Raw genomic sequence first — 19,631 nt, 5'->3', positions numbered from 1 at the left:
TGAACAGTTAGATTGTCACCATGTTCTCACACCAACACATCACTGCCAGTTAAAGGAATCAGTCATCCAAGCTACCTTCTGTTGTCAGGCCAGGAGCGCTGAGTGTTTTACGTGTGTGTTCAGTCGTTCTCTTACCTCTCTCATGGCCGAGGAGGACTTGGGGAAGCTCTTCCCTCCCGTCAAGCTGTGGTATCTCTTCTCCAGGGCCGACAGCCTCTCTTTCTCCTGGAACACAAAGACTCATGTTAGTTTGTATGTCTTAAATAGTTATCGGGATTATTGGAAAGCGTTCATTTGCAGAACTCTGCATTTGCAGCTCTTCTTTCTCTGAGAACAATCCCAGTGTTGGTGCTCTCACAGTGTGACTCTGAACTAGTTACCTTCTGGAGCATTTGCAGAGTGAGGGTCCTGTCTTTGGCCAGCCGGTCACACTCCTGTGTAGCCTGCAGGCCGAGCTGGTTGGCCTGGTTCTCCAGAGCAGACACCTTATCCTGAATGAGATGACACAGAAGGAACTCATCTCTAAAATCCACTTAGAAAATAGCATAGAATGTGTTGTATAACTTTGTAAATACCGGAGTGGAAGGATGTGGCAGTGCAAAATGAATATGTGATAAAAATGGCTTAAAACCTCCGTGTGGTAACACCAGATGTCGTTGGAGGTATTTTGTTGGTGTAAATCAAATAATTGTCGCAAAGAAATATAGAATTCCTGCAGTGATGTTGCCTCTGCAGTTAGAAAATAAGCAAACCGTCTCCAGATGGTTGAGGCGTGTTCGGCTGCTGCCTCTCTGCCTGCTGTGTGAGCGTACACTACAGAGTGAGCTCTACCCAAAGCAGAACATATATTTTTCAAACCATAATGTGCATATTGTTCTACTGCAGATGGCCGGCAGTATGTGTGGTGTTTCCTCACCTTCCTCTTGGCCACACTGTTGTGGTACTCTGCTCGTTCCTGGAGCAGCTGCTGGCTCATGGTCTCCCTCTCTTCCTCCAGGCTGCTCTCTCTCTCCAGCTGCTGGAACTCCAGGTCCTCAAACTTTTTGGTTCCTGCCTCCAGCACCTCTCCGTCCTGATGGGAGGCCAACACACTGCATCAGCGCTCATTAACACAACAACACAGAACACTATCTACATTACTCATTTTGAAGCCATCCACTATTGGCAGTCTAGTGTAGTTGCTGGCCACAGAGCGAAAACATCTTTGAAATAGCATACAACATTTTGCCGGCATTGCTGGAGCTCTTTTTTGGGCCACACGGTGCTAAGTCAAGCAGACAGCCATGAAGAACATGCTTCTACTGCAGCACAGCGACTGGTGTGAATGTGCTGTGATACACAGGAGGCAAAGCATTTATATTACATAAAATATTTTGCATTGGAAGACTTGTAGTCATTTTTTTTTAATCATTGTCATTGTCATCACTTCTCTCTGCCACATCTACCATATTTACTATAGAAATTATAGTACAAATATTACATGACAAGAATCTTAATTACAAAATATGTGTGTCAATAGCTCTCCGTGTAAAATAGTGATAATATAAACAATGCTGGCTGTAATGTAAATGTATGCAGCATACTTCTGTGTACTGCAGGTTTCTCTCAGGTGCCAGCCCGTCCTCTCTGTATGTCACTCTGTAGTCGCTGACAAGTTGAAGTTTCACAGCACTTCTGTCAGCAGAGGACAGGCGAGTGTTTGAGCCTGAAGGCTCTTGAGAGTCTTTGTAGCACTTGCGAACGACCAGACGGCCTGCGATGTCAATTCACTGACACGCAGTGTGGGATGAAAATGAATCATTTGTGCAAGTGGTCAAAGCGAGAACAAAGAACTCAAAGTGTCATCGAGGTGTTCAAAGTCGTACACCTTGGGAGAAACTTCTGTTCTATGTTTGGATGTGGTTCTACTTCACATCTGAAGTGTACTTCTGCTCTGTGGACTGGACATGAATTTAAGTTCATCTGCAATGAAGTATCTCAAACAGCCACGTTGTGTTCTCCAAACGCAAGACAAACACATTACATTAAGATCTGACATAATGGCAGTGTCTGATTCAATGCTGTCGAAAAATACATCCAGCCTACGTTATTAGACCAAGGTCTAATTTTGTTTCATAATCTGAGCATTATGGGCAGAGTGACACTTTGCACAGGGAGTCAGCAGATTAAAGAAAATTTGGGATCCGAGTACCTTCTTGGCATTTTTACAAAACAAAACAATGCATATTTGCTTTCACCTGTGTCCCATCATGAAGTTTCAGTGTAGGCCATTATGGGAAAAAGTTGGGGCACCACTGATTTAAGTGGTAAACCAGTCAGCAACGTATAATTACATAAGACAAGTCACAGGATGAGAGCGAGAGCAGACAGAGAATGGGTCTAGTCAGGGCCTCTGTTAATTGATTAGTGAGCAGTTATACAAATTATGTGAGCCATGGCAGATCGCAGAAGAGATGCAGTTCAGATTCACACATGCAGAGCAGCACGACCAAATCACATGACGTCCAATCATTTTACCAAAGTGCATCAGTAGCAGCTGAAGTGTCCAGGAGCCATTTGTGCGCTCCTGTGTCGGCCTGAGGTTTCAGTAGCATGTAGGTGTGCTGCGGAGGAGGGAACATTCCTGCAGCATGTGGCAGCAGCACGTCTGTGAGGGGCACTGAGAAGACTCCTCGCAAATACCCTGAGTGCATGTGTGAGTGTGTGCGCGCGTGTGTGTGTAAACCATATGCAGTGGGCCCCTGCCTAAGGGTTAAAGGTGCCACTAACACTATGTGCTATGTGCTGGCACATGCACTGCCCTGCAAACGCAGAAGTGGTGAGTGTGAGGGGAGAAAAGGGCTGAAAGTGTTCAGGCTGTCAGGCAAACTGTATAATAGACAGAGTGGATTTATGTCTATTCAGGCAGATTTTCTATTTTGGATATGAGTAAATGATGATACAGTGACATAAGTGTTGTCTAAAAGGTTCATTACAGTAAAGTGATGTCTGAATTCACCACACTGTTCTACTTATATTTGTCTTTACCCAGTCAGTCATGATATCTACATTACTGCTGATTACTGATCAGAAATCTCATTGTGCTCATATTTTGTCCAAGTAACTATAGTCGTCCCTGCAGTCTTTGTTTTGAGCAGGTTTTAAAATATCGAGATATATAACCTGCATCAAATATAACAATATTATTTTTAATATTGCCCAGCCCTAATATCAATATACACAGTGTGATGACTTGCCTGTCTGGTCCATTTTAACTAATATAATAATAATAATAATAATAATGAAAAAAATAAATATTCAAGTTATTTCAATTATTTACAGGCCACAGTTCACAGGAATCACATATATCTCTGTTCTGTTAAGCTTGGAAAACAATAATTAATTAATTCACTGACTAAGCCATTTAAATAACAACCTTAAATGTACATGAAAGGGGCACGATGTAGTTTTTTAGAATAAATTCAAACTCAGAATTTTAAAAGGGCAATGCTACTGCAAAACTAATTCCGCAGGTGGGTGTGGAGGTGGTGGTCTCGTGCTTCTGTTTCACTGTCGACCCACCCTTTTGAGCTGTTCCTGCAACTGTTCCCGCAGAGACTCGGGACAGTTATGAAGCTGGTTCTTCAACTCAGAGTAGCCCTCCTGGAGGCTCTGCAGGGCCCGGCGCTCAGCCTCAACATTAGCCCTCTCCTAGAAAGACACAACACACACCCACACACAGAATGGATGGGCGAGGGGAGAGAGAGAGATAGAGAGAAAGAGAGAGAGAGAGAGAAACACACTGCTCAAAATCCACGCCGTGCAAATCAAAAAGCTGTAAGGTGTTAGCAACAGACCATCGAGACAGATTTAAAGGGCTTGGCAGGGCAGCGCTGGATCCAGAGATGACAGATTCCTCTCTTAAAATATCCAGGAGACATAATTTCTGACATTTTTCTAAAACCACTAAATTAACTTGACTTGAAGTAACAGATACTACTGAACCAACATCACCTGCCACAGATATAACTTCAATAAGCTGTGAGAAAATTGCCCCGTAATTTACTTGACATTTATGGGCCCCAGAATACCCATGTTCGTCTGAAAGTTCTAACACGTCTCAGTTGTTCTCGAAGTTAAAGTACATAAACTTCATGTCTCTGAGGAGCTGCTCTAGTTTCAGGCTCAGGAGTCAATCGATAACTGCTCTGCTGTTACGGGCTTTAGTGTGTCACCTTATAACATTTTCATTTTGATGTGTAAAACTGAAAAGGCTGACAGGTCTTTAAGGACTACCAGCACTGACACTCTGAAGTACAAGGCACAGTTCAGAGTGGAGGGGAAGCTCAGGTGAAGCTTTGAGCACTTCAAGAGACACCGCTGATTCTTTTAATACCATAATGCTGAAAGTCTTATTGTCAGTAGTAGAAGAACAGGTTCAAGAAGAATCTTCAATGTCACATGTTGATCCGATTTCAACATAGGATAACTTGTGTTCTTGGACAGGTTTATAATGTGGGAGGAAAGGTGACACTGAGACATCAGATCTAAAGTTACTGGCTCAAACGATCATGACAGACACACATACATTTTCTTGGGAAACCTGTGGGATCCTCACAGAGACACTGAGGAAACACAGAAAACCTTTTAGAAGAATTTAAAGGTCCCCTTTCAGGTTCATACTCATTTTTAGCATTTGCAAGAAAATGTTTAATTTTATGTTAAAAAAAACATTGCTGCAGCTCTTAAAAGGCCGGTCTGTTCTGATTGGTCAGCTCTCTTGAGCCTGAGCAGGCACTGCCCACATAATCTCTACTTGTAGTCTGGAGACCAATGCAGTGCTGGGGGCATGGCTGAGGGCAGTAGCTATATTGTTTTGACATCACAACCTCACAGAAGTACTGAGAGCTCATTTGAAGACAGGGTTGACAGTAGATTCACAGTATTTATAGAGGAAATAGACTTGCTTTATAATCTAAAAATCTCACTGTCTGGAGTGTGGGCCCTTTAAAAAGCAAAAGTTCTTTCTTGCTACAGCTAAAATGTGGTGGGTGTATGGAAAAAGAAAAGAGGCCTCTAAAACCACTACAGAAAGCATGCTCCTAGTTCCCCCTGACCTCTAAAAGAACACATTATGCCAAGTCTCTGTAGTAACCCGTGCCCTACAGATCCCAAACAGCTGGAGGGCAGGTTTCCTGGCCCAGCAGGTCTGTCATGCAGACAGTGAAGAACGAGGCGGGCGAAGTGGATCAGAGATACAGTAACTGTGAGTGCTGAAGAAGCAGAGGAAGGATTAGGAGTTAATGGATGTCATTAGTTAGCAGAGTCCAGCTCAGGAAGGGAGAGAGGAGAGTTGACCAGAGAACAAACCACTAAGGCCAAAACATGCAAGAGAGAATAACCAATGGACTCAATCCAGTCTTTTATAAAGCCTGTGATATGGCTTCAGTTGTCTTTGCAAAACATTAAATTCTACAAGAGAAGGATGCTTGGTACAGACAGAAATGCTGACTCATGTAAGGACACCAACAGTGACAAACCAGTAGGGAATGTGACAGACCACAGCGGACTGTTCAGGAGACCGTGCAGGCAGTGAGTGTATGTGTGTGTTTTCTGTCTGTGTCAAAGAATGTTCTTAACCTCAGCAAATATTTGAATCCCGTACACTCCATGGATTCAAATAAAGCATTTCAAATGTGAGCACGCGGCTCTCCGTACCTTGTCCTTCTCCCTCTGGATGGCGCTCTCCAGCTCGTCCAGCTTGTGCTGCAGCTGAGTGATGATGTCCGTTTCAGCCTCGATCTGGTCGAGCTCGGCCTGCCTCTCGCCCTGCAACAAGGCACGCTCCATCTCCGCCTGGAAGAGTGGACCAACCAAGTCACACAGGGTCACCGGTGAGCTACGAGACTAACACGGGCCTCGGGTATCCTCCAAGTACCAAGACCAAATAGTAATGATTCTGTGAACATCAACTGCAACCAACTATTACTGCTGCTGTGGACACTTTGTCTCTATCACATACCATTATTTTTATTGTCAGCTAATCTTGTTGATTATTTTCTAGAAGATTCAAATAGTTTTTTGGTCTACAAAAGTCAGAAAATGCTGAACAATGTCGAATGTCTAATGTCTAACACTAATTAATTGGAAAAGAAGATGGTGACTAATCTATAATCAATGTGTCTATCAATTGTTGCAGCTCAGACTGAGGCCCACCATGATTCCATGAGCATCTCCTGATACTACTCTACCTCTTGTTTGGACTCTTGCAGTTGTTGCTCCAGCTCCATCAGCCGGGTTTTGAGCTCATCGACCCGAGCGAGGACGCGAACCCGCTCGTCTTCCAGGTAACCCAGCTCCAGACGACCTGCGCTGCCTGAACTGGACGAGTCCTCGTGCTGCAGGGAGGGACAACAGAGGAGGTCAGGCCTTCAGGAGAGGAACTCAATGTTTTCCTGAGGTCGGTGGAAGAATTAGCTTATATGTGGCGTTATGGGAACCACCTCGAATAAAATCCTGATTTTAAAAAATGTTGTTTTCACTTTGTACCATTAATAGTATCATATCTTTGTACAAAAGTGGAAAAAGCTTGAGTGGATAATAAAGAAACAACACTAAAAAAGCTTAGAGACAAGACTTTCTTAACAAACCCTTCCTTAACCATATGATTTTAGGGAAAACCCTGTAAGTGGGGCCAAGGGATGGAGGGAGAGACAGACATACTGTGTCAGCCTGATATTCCAACATCTAAACTCTCTTTTGGTAAAAAATAAAATAAAATTTAAACCAAGTTCCAATGACTGGAGCCGGGCTTAATAAACACAGTTCATTGGCAGCTTTAATCCAGAGAAATGCTGGCATTAAGAAAGCCTCAATTGTCACTACAAACACAGAGACACAGAGACACAGAGAGAGGGGAAACGTACATAGAGAGGATGTGACTGATGAATGAAAAACATGCAGCCAGTGTTAAAAGACAATTGTCATTCCTTAAAAGTCAGCCTGCAGCTCCCTACAAACAGTCTGGGAAGACAATAGATGGGTGTGAAAAGAGAGGAGCTGACTGTAGCTCTGTGGAGCTGATGTGTTGCTCTGCACACTTTCCTTACAAATGTAAGAAATAACTACTGCAGACTGTAACCAGCATCCAAAAAGCATCACTGTCAAGTCATTTGTTGAGTCATGCACCTCAATGTTTCAGTTAATATCCTCAGACTACACACAGACTGTTTAACACACCGTGCACCTTCATCTTCAGCCTGACGCTGGTGTTTTGACTGGTGATGCAGGGTCACTGATATGTCGGACATGAGCTCAACATCACATATCAAGCATGATGTTCGCATCGCATGCATCCATTTAAAAACATATTCCAGACAATAACAGCTGCTCATCAACAAGCACACAAACAGGATCTCCAAAGAACACCTGCTTTTATGTAACGAGTCAGTGTGAGTGTAACAGTTCAAACCAGCTGTTTAATCAAAGACTGCAGGTTTTCATTCAAATGACACAGTACCCTCTTTTCAAAAATGTACAAAGGAGTGAAATCAGATGATGTAAGAAGTCACTAACATTTTTTCCTCATTTAAAAGGGCGTGTGAGAGCAGAGGACACTTGACGACAGCAGCAAATGAACTTACTTGGCACATGATTCATAGTGTAATATATCATGTCTGCAGTCTGTGGTAAAAACAGCTCGCACACTAAACAGCTTTCATTCTCATTTTCAAGTTCATACTTTTATTTTGGATATCTACAAGAATGTTTGAATGTGTGAATGTTTGTCTCTTGCTGCAGCGCCTCTATTCATCATCTCTGCCCCCTCCTGGAAAGCCCAGTCTGCTCTGGTTGATCAGCTCTCACAGGCCTGAGCAGGCCCCACCCACCACACTGCCAGTGGTTTTGGAACTACTACCGTGCTGAGGGCGTGGCTGTGGGTGTTGACATCACAACAGTGTCTGAACATGGGCTGTGTGCACTTCTCTGTAAATTAAGCATCACTATTTATGCTGCATGTAGACCTGCTTTAGAATAAAATGTTCTACAATGTTGAGAATTGACCCTGAATGGATTGTAAAAAGGAGACTGAACTTATTTTTCTGCGTTGATGTTGAGAAGTTTGGTCTGTGTATAGATATAAGAAGGAATGTTTGGTGCTAAAATAAAATGATGGCTATTTGCTCGTGGAGTATAAGAAGCACACAGTGTGTTCAGAATAAAAACCTGCATGGGCCAACTGTTGACACTTGTAAGAACATTCAGATACACTGACTTATATGACTGATGACAAGTGAACAGCTCCTGGTCATTTCTTCAGGATCCTATTGGAAACCTTGGAAACTTAAAGAAGCACTGGTGAAGCAAAGCCGAGCACATCATTTGCACATGCTGGTTCCAGAGCGGCATGCAGAGAGCGTCGCTGTTGGGAAATAAGCATTCCCTCTGACCTGTCTGTCTCCATTGCAGTGCAGTGCTGACGCAGGAGATGTCCTCACCTCCTGATGAGTGCTTTCTGTACTACTACACTCCTCCTTCAGGTTCTCCTCGTCGCTCTCCCTCTGTCTCTGCAGCAGGCGGAGCGTGGCAGAGGACGGTGTCCCTCCTAGGACATTTTCCATGGACGGTCTCCGGCCCAGGCCATCTGTCAGGCCCCCGGGGAAACCTGTCCTCCCTGAGCCCAGTGGCTCCAGGCCTGTGCTCTCTCCTTTGTTGTACTCAGCACAGAGGTTCAGGATGGTCTCCAGTCGCTGCCTCTCCTGTGCAAAGAGCAAAGAGGGACATCAGATTAGGGTTTGACTGAGCTCCTTTTTCCCTCCTGTTCACTTTTACATTTTACATGCAGCCACAGAGTTTGAGTCTACAACACATCATCAGCCACTTAAACATTAAACAATTTAAATCTGAGCCTATGTTTGGCTGCTTGGCAACCCAAACTAAAATTGAACAAAATCTAGCTGACTAGGTGTATCCAATTTTAATAAACTGACCAATATCACACCCTCATATATTAATCTTTATGTAAGCCTCCAGCAGATTACATCCAGTCATGGTAGGGACCATGTCCAGTGAGAAGATGACAATCTGAAGATGGCCAGCTCAGACTGAGGAGCAGAAATTAGATTTTATATTTCAAAGTATCTCGCTCAGAATTTAAAAAGTAAAGCTGTCATCTCCCAAACATCCTATTTGACTGAGCAGAATCAACTTCTATGTAAATACGAAGAGCCATTAAGGTGTATCGTTAGTGTATGTGTAGGGGGTATTTGTCCTGCAACAGATGCTAAAATGACAAGACAAAAGGCACATTACATTACTAATTAAATTAGAGAGTCTTGAAATGAACACTGGTTACAATAACACCAATCTGGCGGGAAGGATATATTAAGAGCCAGACTCAGTCTCAGTAAGACCAGACATGAAGTTTGCCATGACGTCTCTCAGCCCTGAAACAACACAGCAGAACACACTGCCCACTCCCCCCGGTGCCTCATGGGAGGCAGACTCTGTGACTGGTAGTCCAGCTGTCACTATGAAGGTCAGCCCACCTATGTGGGTCCCTGGAAGACCAGGCCAACAGGGTGACCTCTGAACTCTAAACATCAGCTGCTGTCTGCTGCTGTGGGCCTCAGCTGCAGACTCAGCGTCTCTGAGGCTGCACAGCCTCACAGCACTGTGAGTCTAAAGATATGTACAGTACTGGTGTTCGGCCTGGATGCAGTCGTTCTGCTCCTGTGCTCCATGCTCACACTAACAGGATTATTCAAAAGGTATGAAAACAACATTTGCATCATAAGTCATAAGCAGAAGTTTGTGCTGGGTCACATGCCTTGCAGCAAACCACATAAGCTGTGTCTACGTGTAGCACGTTAACAAAGTCTACACATTAGCATAAGAACAGCTAATGCTGATCAACTGTTTTATTGCTCTAAAATGCACAGTATTCAATTTTTGCTGCTACTGATCTCTTTATGAAAACAAAACAAAAGACATGAGTAGTGTGGGATCATGGGAGTTCATGACTTGATGTCTCCTGGCAATAAATAACCACCACTGACAATGAAAATCTATGTGACTGAGGCACAAATGTTCCCAGAGGAAGTAATATTTTACAGTTGTATTTACATTAAGTTTAGGCTGGTTAGCAACTTCCCTCCTAACGTTATAACGACAAGTGACCAAATGAAATGCACTGTTACCTTGAGTAACGTATACACAACTCAGAAAGATATATAACTGAATTGGCACTCAGTAGGAGCACATACCTTTTCAAAAGTTACATATTTTAGTCATTCTGTGGTATTCAGTAAAACACCACTCAAAGTATTTGCATCAGGGGCTTACTTTCAGCTGGTTTACCTGCCATCATGTCAGGAGTAACTCAATGATGATGTTTCTGTTATGGTCAAATTTAAACAAGTTCATGAACTGGATTTGGGTGAAAAATATCAGATTCAGCCTCGGAAAATCTCATCCTGCTCAAACTGTATGTATCCGACACTCACAGATACGAATGTATTGCTTGTAAACAGACTGTCTGGAGCCAAAGAAGCGCTGTGTTACTTGACGCTCCTGTGATTTAGTTCAGGCCCTGTTACTTGTCGTGTAGGAATACTTGGCAGCTAAATTGTTCTCGCCCACAGACAAATGTCCTGATGCATCCCCACCCTCAGACTGCAGAGAGCACAGCCTTCACACTGAGGGAGCATCTGCATGATGAGGAGCTAAAGCCCCACATTAGCCTGAACCTGTAATCTGGGACCGGTTAGCTTTCAACTGAGTGGGTGTGTTGAAAGACCCCTTTGGGCTGTGGAACAGCGCTGCGTATTCACAAGAAACGACAAACTTCAAACATTTACTGGCAAGTCTACAACTACTCATGAGTCCTCCCACTCAACATCTGCTCGAACACACACACAGATTAGACCACTCAGCGTTCTGACGCCTGTCTCGTTCATGTCGAGGAAGCTGATTGAAAGCTGGCACTATCATTGTCTCATTTGATCGCCAGACAGCCTTTAAGCTACTGAACCTGTGTGATGGATGAGGAGCAGGATCACAGACACATTTCAGACCATTTGGCTGCAACATAAATCAACTTGACACAGCGTCAATGCCTGACATACGCAAACTGTGCTAAAATTATGCTCCTAATCAAGTGCATGTTGACAGATTTGCGTGAATTCCACATTTGCTGTTTTCTCATGTGGGTCTTTTAAATACCAAAGGAATTTTTATGTTTCGAGGTTGCTGCAGCCACAGGCACTAAAAACCCTTTAGTTTCTAAGTCTGTAGGTCTCTTTGTAGATATCATTAGCAGGTCCCTCAGGGCTCTGAGAAGGAACAAGGTAGTACACAACGCATGAGCACGTTAATCCAAATCTTTTTACTAGATGCCAAGCTCCCATGTCCCAGTTGGACATCTTAATGTTTGGCTGCAAATATAATTCCACAATAGTTCAATGAGGCTGTGCAAATATAGGCCTTTCTGCTCTGCCCTGATGAATGACTAAGACATACAAAATATAGCAAATAGCTTCTCTCTTTTAAAATTAGCATCACAAGACCTGTAAACAAAAGGTTTCCCAACCAATCCACTAAAATCTGGTGACAAAATAACTTCTACCGTAAAATTAAGATTAGAAACCTGGGTATACTCACTCTCATGGTGGACCCTGTGAGCAGCTCAAACCTTGAAATGAGACACACGTTCAAGCCAGGAGAGCTTGGCCAAAAGACAGATGAACAAACACTGGCCTTTAAAAGCCAGTAACAACCCCCTCCATGACACCACCACAAAAACGGACCCCCGTCCAGTGGGAGGATCAGAGGGCGATGGAGATGGTGACGGAGCTCCACGGCAACATTCAATCGTCTGCTGCTTAGAGAAGCTTCTCGCATTGTTTCATATCTGAACTGTTTCCATGGTTAGAAATGGCAGGTGTGCAAACTTTACTAACAGTAGAACGCACAAACAGAGACAGCATATGTGCCATAATAGGCCAATTTGCATACCGTCAGTCATGTGTCAACTTCATTAGGCCATCTGCAGATATCACAAGGCAAAATGTGCAGGAGAAAGGTGGAAAAAGAGCATATTACTAATTTTGAAACAATAAATGCAGAAAGTTAGTTAACAGACAAAGTCCAACTATGTAGGTCATGTAAACTGTGTTTATCTTCGAGGCAAAAGAACAAAGACACAAAAGATTCAAAGAAACCCTGGCACCACAGGACCACGATTGGCTTAGCTTAAAGAAGCCTAAATATATAGCTGTACACTAGCTAGCTATAGGAACTTTTTATTTATTTATTTATTTATTTTACAGTATTTGGCCCACAGCGCCAGGTCATTAGCCTTTGCCTAGACCCAACCTGTAACTTGAGAGATGCAATCACACTAACTACATATCTAACAAAACAATAAGTCAGTTTGCAAATAACAAATAACATTAATATTAACACATCATGTTAACAAGTTAGAACCACCACTACAACTTTTCACATTATTAGATATAATATCTGTTGTGAATATGGACACAGGTTGAACAGATATGTAGCGAGCTAACAAGCTAAACTGATCCAGACAAAAATTTTACTAAACAAAATCATTTGCAAAGAATTGCTCCATTTTAGAAAACTGTGTAATAACCCACAGTTACCATGATTAACTCTGGACCATCTCCTGAAATACAGGAAGCTGATCTGTATCTGTTACCAGTAGAAACAGCTTCTGTGAACGCTGCTGTGTCACCCGGGCAGAAAAGATAAAAACCTAGTCACAAGTCTGAAACCACCAACAATGTGATACACACCAACACCTTAAGCTCAGTTTAGCCATATTTGCTAAACACCTCCTGCAGTCAGACGCTTAAATCATGTTTAATAACCATCTGTGATCTGTGCCTCGATGATTCATCGCTCAGGTCAGCTTTTAACAGTGCGTCCTGGAAAACTTGACTTTTCATCAATAAATTCCCATATTGACAAGTCAACCTTATTAACAGTAATCAAATCTAACAGTACTGTAGGTGGGTGACGTTTGTGTACAGTGTACAGTTCATATAAATCCCATACAAGAGAGTTTTACAGAAAGCCTTAGTGCAGGGTCAAAGTCCTCCAGACTCAGCGTCTATGAGAAGGGAGGGGGTGACCCTTCCAGACAACCAGGAGTTTGTGGAGGAATGCCTGCTTCCCAGAGTTCTCCGAGCTCCAGCTTTCATCCACCTCCAGACAGCAGTTCACACATTCCTCAGCCCCCCCACGTCTCACCTGGTGGGTGGCTCTCCTGACTGCCGGGTTTCAAGAGCACACTTGAGGTTGAAGATGATGCTGGTGATGTATCTTTCAATATTTGAGTATTCTAGGCCAAACTGCTGTTTGGATGGGAAATTCAAAATTGATAAGTAATGAGCAGATAATGGCACACTGAATCTCTCTAGTTGCTCTAAAGAGTCAGATTGCCTCAGTTATTCATACCTTGCCTATTTTAATGTTCAATTTTCACAGACATGAAACATAAAAACTTGATTTGTTGGCTTGATTCAACGATACATTCTCAACACTTTTGCTTTAATCTCTATCTGATATTTGCCAACATTGGCTGACATTAGCCATGGTAAGCTATAGCAGAGCAGGTAAGGCTGTAACATTAATCCAAAATGTATTTAACAGAGCAAGAGCTTGTTTAGTTGCCTATGAATCTACTGTACATATATTTGTAAGAAAAAGATCGTGCTATTCCATCTTTGAAAGATGGTGTACCATGGTGCTTTAATTAACTCATCATGGAGTATTATTTGGTCAGCTGCTGTCTCCTCTTTCAAGTGTTAAAATGTTCTGTTTCTATAATAAATGTGCAGCAGTTAAGAATAATCCCATTCATTTACTCTCACGTTTGCCACTTTTCTAATGTGACATCTTACATCTCACTCAGCCAGTTTTTCCTCATTTAGTCAGCACTGCTCTCCTCACTTTACTCTCTACTTTCTGTATTTTCATCCTCCCAGCAGTCAGCATCTCTTCCTCATGTCTCCCTCTCTCCCCTGAGAGTCACCGTCTCCTGTTTTCTCTCATGCCCTTTAATGTTCCTCCCTCCTCTTCCCCTCCTCCTCCCCGGGCACCCCGAGGCCATTCCCCGCCTGTGTACCTTTGATCAGAGCAGATACTTTACTGTGCAGCCGTATTCTTCTGTGCTGCGTTCATCTACGTCACAGGCGTAAACACAAATCTCACGCGCATAGTATTTCCAGACTAAACCGGGAAAGTTCAACAAAGCCTTATTCTCTACATATATCTGCAAGCGCTCTGTAACAGTCTGCAAAACAAACCCCATTCATGATCAGACTCTGATCCTCGGAGGGTTCATCGTGTTCAGGGTCCCAGGGGAGGAACAAACAGATGATCCTAACAAGAGATGTTTCTTTTTCATTTTCTGCCGCTGTATTTTTCCGAGCACTGTGGAACACACGAGCATCAAAGCAGGCACAGGGAATAGGACAAGGAGGCTTTCCAGCGGCAGCAACCTCTCTGATTAATAAGCTGGTGGTCCTCCATGTTGATGTCACTGGCGCGGATCTCAGGATGAAACTCTGGAGTTGCTTCTCCCCGGTGGGGGCGGCTGGCATTTAACCGCTTCAACTGGGATCCAAACCCCGGAGGCGTCTCTAAAAGTGACGACCGGGTGCCAGTTATCACGTCAAACACTTCCAGCATAGAGATGAGAACATCAAAGAGCAGATACAGTGATTAAAGGCACGATGGGAGTCGTGTTTTCACATCCTGTAAACACTGCTGCTGATAATAAGCGGGCTTATGGCTTGATTATTGTTATAGGCCAGAGATAAGACCCAGTCTGTATGATGTGCAGTCAGTTGCATCAGCTTTGTTAAGTAAAACAATTTGCTATGCGTGAGACATTAGGAGATTAAATATCAATTCACCCCCCTAAAAAAAAAAAAACTTAAAGTCAATAGCAGCTGGTTGGTAGAGTAGCGCTGCTGTACTGTATAGCCATGTGAGAGTTTAGCCAGAGGAGGTTTAGACAGCATACAGCCAAAGCAAACAGCCTGCAGCCTGCAACCAACACTCCATGTTTGGGAGGATGCAGACACCGATATAAGGAAGTAAAAGATAATGTGACCAATATATCAGCTGGGCTTCAACACAAACATATAAACACACTTGATGATGACCCCTCAAATGTGGCTACCGGACACATAATTATGTAATGGAGGCAGGATATTTTATTGATGGGTCAACATGGATACAGATAATATCGGTCGGGTTCTAGTTTATGTAACAATATATATAAAACTTCTTCAACCACATCTCACATCATGTTCCAGTTGTTTCATAAATTAGTCGATCTACAGAGAAAAAAATGCCCTCATATATATCGCTTCCTCTCTCCTCTAAAACAAGTTTGTCCCTCAATAGTTATAACCACATGCATCTCTTCTGCTCCATGTCAACCATCTACATCAGTGCAGGCAGCCCCGCAGCGTGACTCGGTGACCTCTTGACCTCACTCTGCAGACAAATCAATCTCTGCACAACATCTGAGCTCTGAGATTAATCACTCTGGCACCATTTCTCTTGTATAATCATCCGAAACGTCCCTGTCTATCTGTGCACGAGAAACTGATTGGGCTTGAGAATAATATGGTTGTTCTGTCACTCATTACATGTCACAGTGTCCCACTGGTTCGCTTGGAGTTGTCAACTGAAAAAGCACCCACACAGCAAGTTTCTGCCTGCCTGTAAACACATGTGACACATTTCTCAAGCTCCACTCATAAAAACCTCCCATGTGGAGAAGCAGTGTGAAAGCTCCCCTTGTTAATGAGTGAGCTTTAAACCACAGCGTCACATGTAGGCAACAGGCCCTTCCAAACAGTGCATATATTATCTAACCAGACCAAAGAGCCATCACAGGACCATCAGCAGTCTATTTACATCCAGTAAGAGAGCAACAAGTGGAGGAGCTTTGTTAATATTAGCAGCGGCGTCAGTTACCTTCATCAGAGCTGTCAAGCTGTTGACAAAGACCGGCTTCTCTTGAGCCAGAGCCAGCAGATACACCGCGGCCTGCTCCCTGCTAAGACTCCGTCTCAGCACCGGTACGGTCCTGCCGCCACCCAGCACACGATACCGATCCATGTTTTACACACACACAAACACACACACACACACACACACACACACACACACACTCCGGGCTGGTAGATGTTGCTTCTGCACAGCTCCTCCTGTACTGTAAAGTGATTTCACAACTGGCTGTGCTACTTTGGGACGGATGGAGAGCGGCCTACCCCCCCAGCCCCCACCTCCACTCAGGTCTTGTGAGAGGAGGTGAGGACGGGGGCGGAGTTAGAGATCATAATGTGTTGGGGGGAGGCATGCTGGTTGGGTTCTAAGAAAAGCAGAGAGCTAACTTTGTACACTGAGCAGAACTTTACACTGAATGCAGTGGCTGAGCGTCACCTGAAATAGGCTGATAAATGAATCCAAGCAGGATGTGTACAGCATTTAGTTTCAGCTGTTTCATGCAGAACACATCAAGGTGGAGATAACACACGCTTCAAAGGACTATTGAGCTTAAGCGGTCGACTTTGCTGCATATTTACATGTAATGTGTTCAACGCATGTAATATTTTCTCTTGTCATTTACATGATAATGCAGCAGATGAGGGCATCCCTTTGAAGTGGACTGGGATTCATTTTACCTCAAGTGATGAAAAATGTCTGAAAACAATCCCACAATGTTAAAGATGTGAAAAAGTGTGATAAAATGACAAATCTGAACATTGTTGGAGTTATTTGGGATAATGTAAGTACACAGAACAGCAGAATATAGAACAAAAGTTCTAATCCCCCTTAGACATTTTAGTGTTTACATGTCACATATGTCTTTAAATGGGATTAGGGTAAAGGAGCAGGCTGGTTTTGGAGATACTGGCCCAGCAGAAAACGTTTGTACTGAAAGACTGCACCATTTATCTGATGTTTTGCTTATTGATGAATTAGCTTTGTATTTTTGCAGCAAATATTGTGATATTGTTACGAAGAATATTTCAGTTTTTGTCTTGAAGGAAGCACTGACAGACAGAAAAATATATAAAACTGTTACAGCTGATGCAATTGGTAAATTAATTGGTAGTCGACAGATAGTAAATCACTTAATTTAGTATTTAATTAATAGTTTAAAGTCATTTTTCAAGCAAAAGTGTAACATTCAAACATCCTCTTGAGTTTCAGTGCCTCTAGTGTGAAGATTTGTTGTTTATCTTTGTCCCATGTGACTGTGAACTAAATCTCTTTGGGTTTTAGACTACTGGCTGAACAAAACAATCTCAACTTGGTTCACAGACCAAATGATTAATAACTTGATCAAGAAAATAATATATGTTGTGGCCTTATATGCTCAGAGTTTGTGTTTGTATTTTATGCTCTATTCTAAACATGACTACTGTCTTAATGCACTTATAGTGTTTTACAATGTAGTCTTCCTAAGGACACCTGAAGTGCTCAGCAAATTGAATAGATACTAATATGACACAAACAATCATGTGAATATACATAAGCTTGGCTTATTATTATGAAAGCTTATTTAATCCTGCTTCTTTCACAATGAGAATTTATAACAATAGCAATATTTGAAAATTAGATATCTTTTAATACAAGAAACGAGCCAATTATGTAACTGCAGCTCATGTAAAGGGAAAGAACAGATGAGCATATGATGAATCAGATGTGGACTGCAGGCTTGAGAGGCGTTTCCAGTATTTTCTGTATCTTTTAATAAAGTTTCAGCCTGATTGTAGCCTTTCTTCATGAGAGGGTGAATTTCCACTGTGTTACTGAACAGTTAGACGTCCCCCTCTAGTGGAGAGGTCACACAACAGCAGGCTGCGCTGCTGCACCTAAAACAGACTTCATCTGGTATTAAAAATGCGATCTTCCTCTGCCCTGTTTTCTCTGACGATCAATTTAAAATGATGGAGAAAATAACAGCAACAGTGCAGCAAGTGACATGACGCGCCCTCATCTTGTTTTCAGTCGAGGCGTGTTTGTTGGTGTTGTCTCGAGACTGGATTACTGCAGCTTTCCTTCGGGTGGCCAGAGAAATAGATTTATCTCTGTCCCAGATAAAGAGCCACAGAGTCTGCTCGACCATCTTATCTGTTGTAGTCTGTTTTCAACCCAAAAAAATAACAGCCATGTGCCTCCTGATGATTTGCTGTGTACCTGTTCCCCTCACAGAAGACCACCTGTACTTCAGCAGAAAGTCCCCTGCAGCTTGAATAAAGTTACAGCCGCTAGTCGGTGGGTTTGTGCAACACTATGTATCAGTGTAGGTGCAGGATATATTTGGCAGCCTAGGTGGGCAGTTTGGTGCTCCGCAGTAGCTGGACATATTTGGCCTCGTACTGTAAGATGGTGCAGTACACATGTGGTGTTCTGTTCAGCAGTGTGAGGGTATATTTGGTGCACTGATCCTAATGGACAGTAGCAAAGATTCCAACCATGCAGGGAGGTCTTTTCTCTGTGTCACAAACAGCCCACATGTGTGACTTCCTGCTGGGCTGGTCAAGGCCAGAGCAGAGTGGACACGAGGCCAGAAGACGACGGAGGAAACAGGGCAAATTTGCACAGGTTATTGGTGTCAGTCTAGGATGATGATAAAGGCCAGAGTCTGACTTCCTCTAAACCATATTACTGCCTGAGGATAAATATTCAGAACTGAAGCCTCATCCCCTGATTTCAAGGTCAACTCCACATAAAAAAAACTCACTTAAGTCTCTATGGACTTAAGTGTCCAGGAAAAGGCTTCATGTGGGCCTTTATTAAAGATGCATTAGGCTATATGTGACCTTCACCGACCTCCATCAGCTGCCAGTAAGAACTGAAACAACAGATCTGCTTCTCCACAGGACTCTGGCTGAGTGCACCCCCCCTCCAGCCAGCACCACACAATCACGCCAGCTAATTACAGTGGAAATCAAACAGGAGCCGCTCATCAAGAGACAATGTTTCACTGTGTAAAATTAACTCAATACTCAACTCAAAAATAGCTCTTGACAAAGTGATATTGAAGCTTCTCTGTCATTTGCTATTCTGGTTTGAGAGAGAAGCTTAAGGCTTTTTTCAGCAGCTGAAATGTTTTTGCAATTTCATCTGCACGCAACACTGCACTGAGGACTTACAGAGATAAACTGAGGAAGCCTCATTAAAAACAATGATGCAGTCTTGACTAACGACATAGGAAAGATGAGGTCATCTATGTGTGTGTGTGTGTGTGTGTGTGCGTGTGTGTGGAGTCTGCCGCAGACGAAGCACGCTGCGACTCAGCTCAGACGCCAAGTGAGTTTGCCAAGACAGCGTGTCAGTCAGACGGCCATGTGGAGAGAGCAGTGCCAGGCTGGACAGCTTGGATCAGACGGACACAGGACCACAGTCTTCCCTGCAGACTGGTCATCAGAGAGGGCTCACCTCCGGCTCCAGAGGACAACATGATGAAGCTGAATTAAATGCTGCTGAAGGCGTTTACCCTGTCGTCTGGCTCTGGTATCAATGAACAGATACAGTGCTGCTCATTTAAATGATGATATTTCAGGCTGACTCACATTTTGAAAACAGAAATGTTTTCT

General features: G+C 43.2%; 1 protein-coding gene across 10 annotated transcripts in view; it reads right to left on the bottom strand.

Moving 5' to 3' along the window:
* phldb1b (pleckstrin homology-like domain, family B, member 1b) overlaps positions 1 to 19,631 on the bottom strand; it is a 116,795-nt gene that overhangs the window by 22,372 nt on the left and 74,792 nt on the right. For 9 of the 10 annotated variants that reach the window (XM_037119269.1, XM_037119278.1, XM_037119296.1 and 6 more), the window contains 7 exons: positions 8,430 to 8,738; positions 6,231 to 6,377; positions 5,698 to 5,835; positions 3,562 to 3,690; positions 917 to 1,072; positions 381 to 491; positions 136 to 225 (listed from right to left, as the gene is read on the bottom strand). In XM_037119269.1, coding sequence (XP_036975164.1) covers positions 136 to 225; positions 381 to 491; positions 917 to 1,072; positions 3,562 to 3,690; positions 5,698 to 5,835; positions 6,231 to 6,377; positions 8,430 to 8,738 — 1,080 coding nt within the window. The remainder of the gene's footprint in view (positions 1 to 135; positions 226 to 380; positions 492 to 916; positions 1,073 to 3,561; positions 3,691 to 5,697; positions 5,836 to 6,230; positions 6,378 to 8,429; positions 8,739 to 19,631) is intronic. The other variant, XM_037119349.1, reaches the window with a different exon arrangement.

The sequence above is a fragment of the Acanthopagrus latus genome, chromosome 2 (genome assembly GCF_904848185.1).
Source record: "Acanthopagrus latus isolate v.2019 chromosome 2, fAcaLat1.1, whole genome shotgun sequence".
NCBI lineage: Eukaryota > Metazoa > Chordata > Actinopteri > Spariformes > Sparidae > Acanthopagrus > Acanthopagrus latus.
This window is presented reverse-complemented; position numbering and strand designations above follow the sequence as displayed.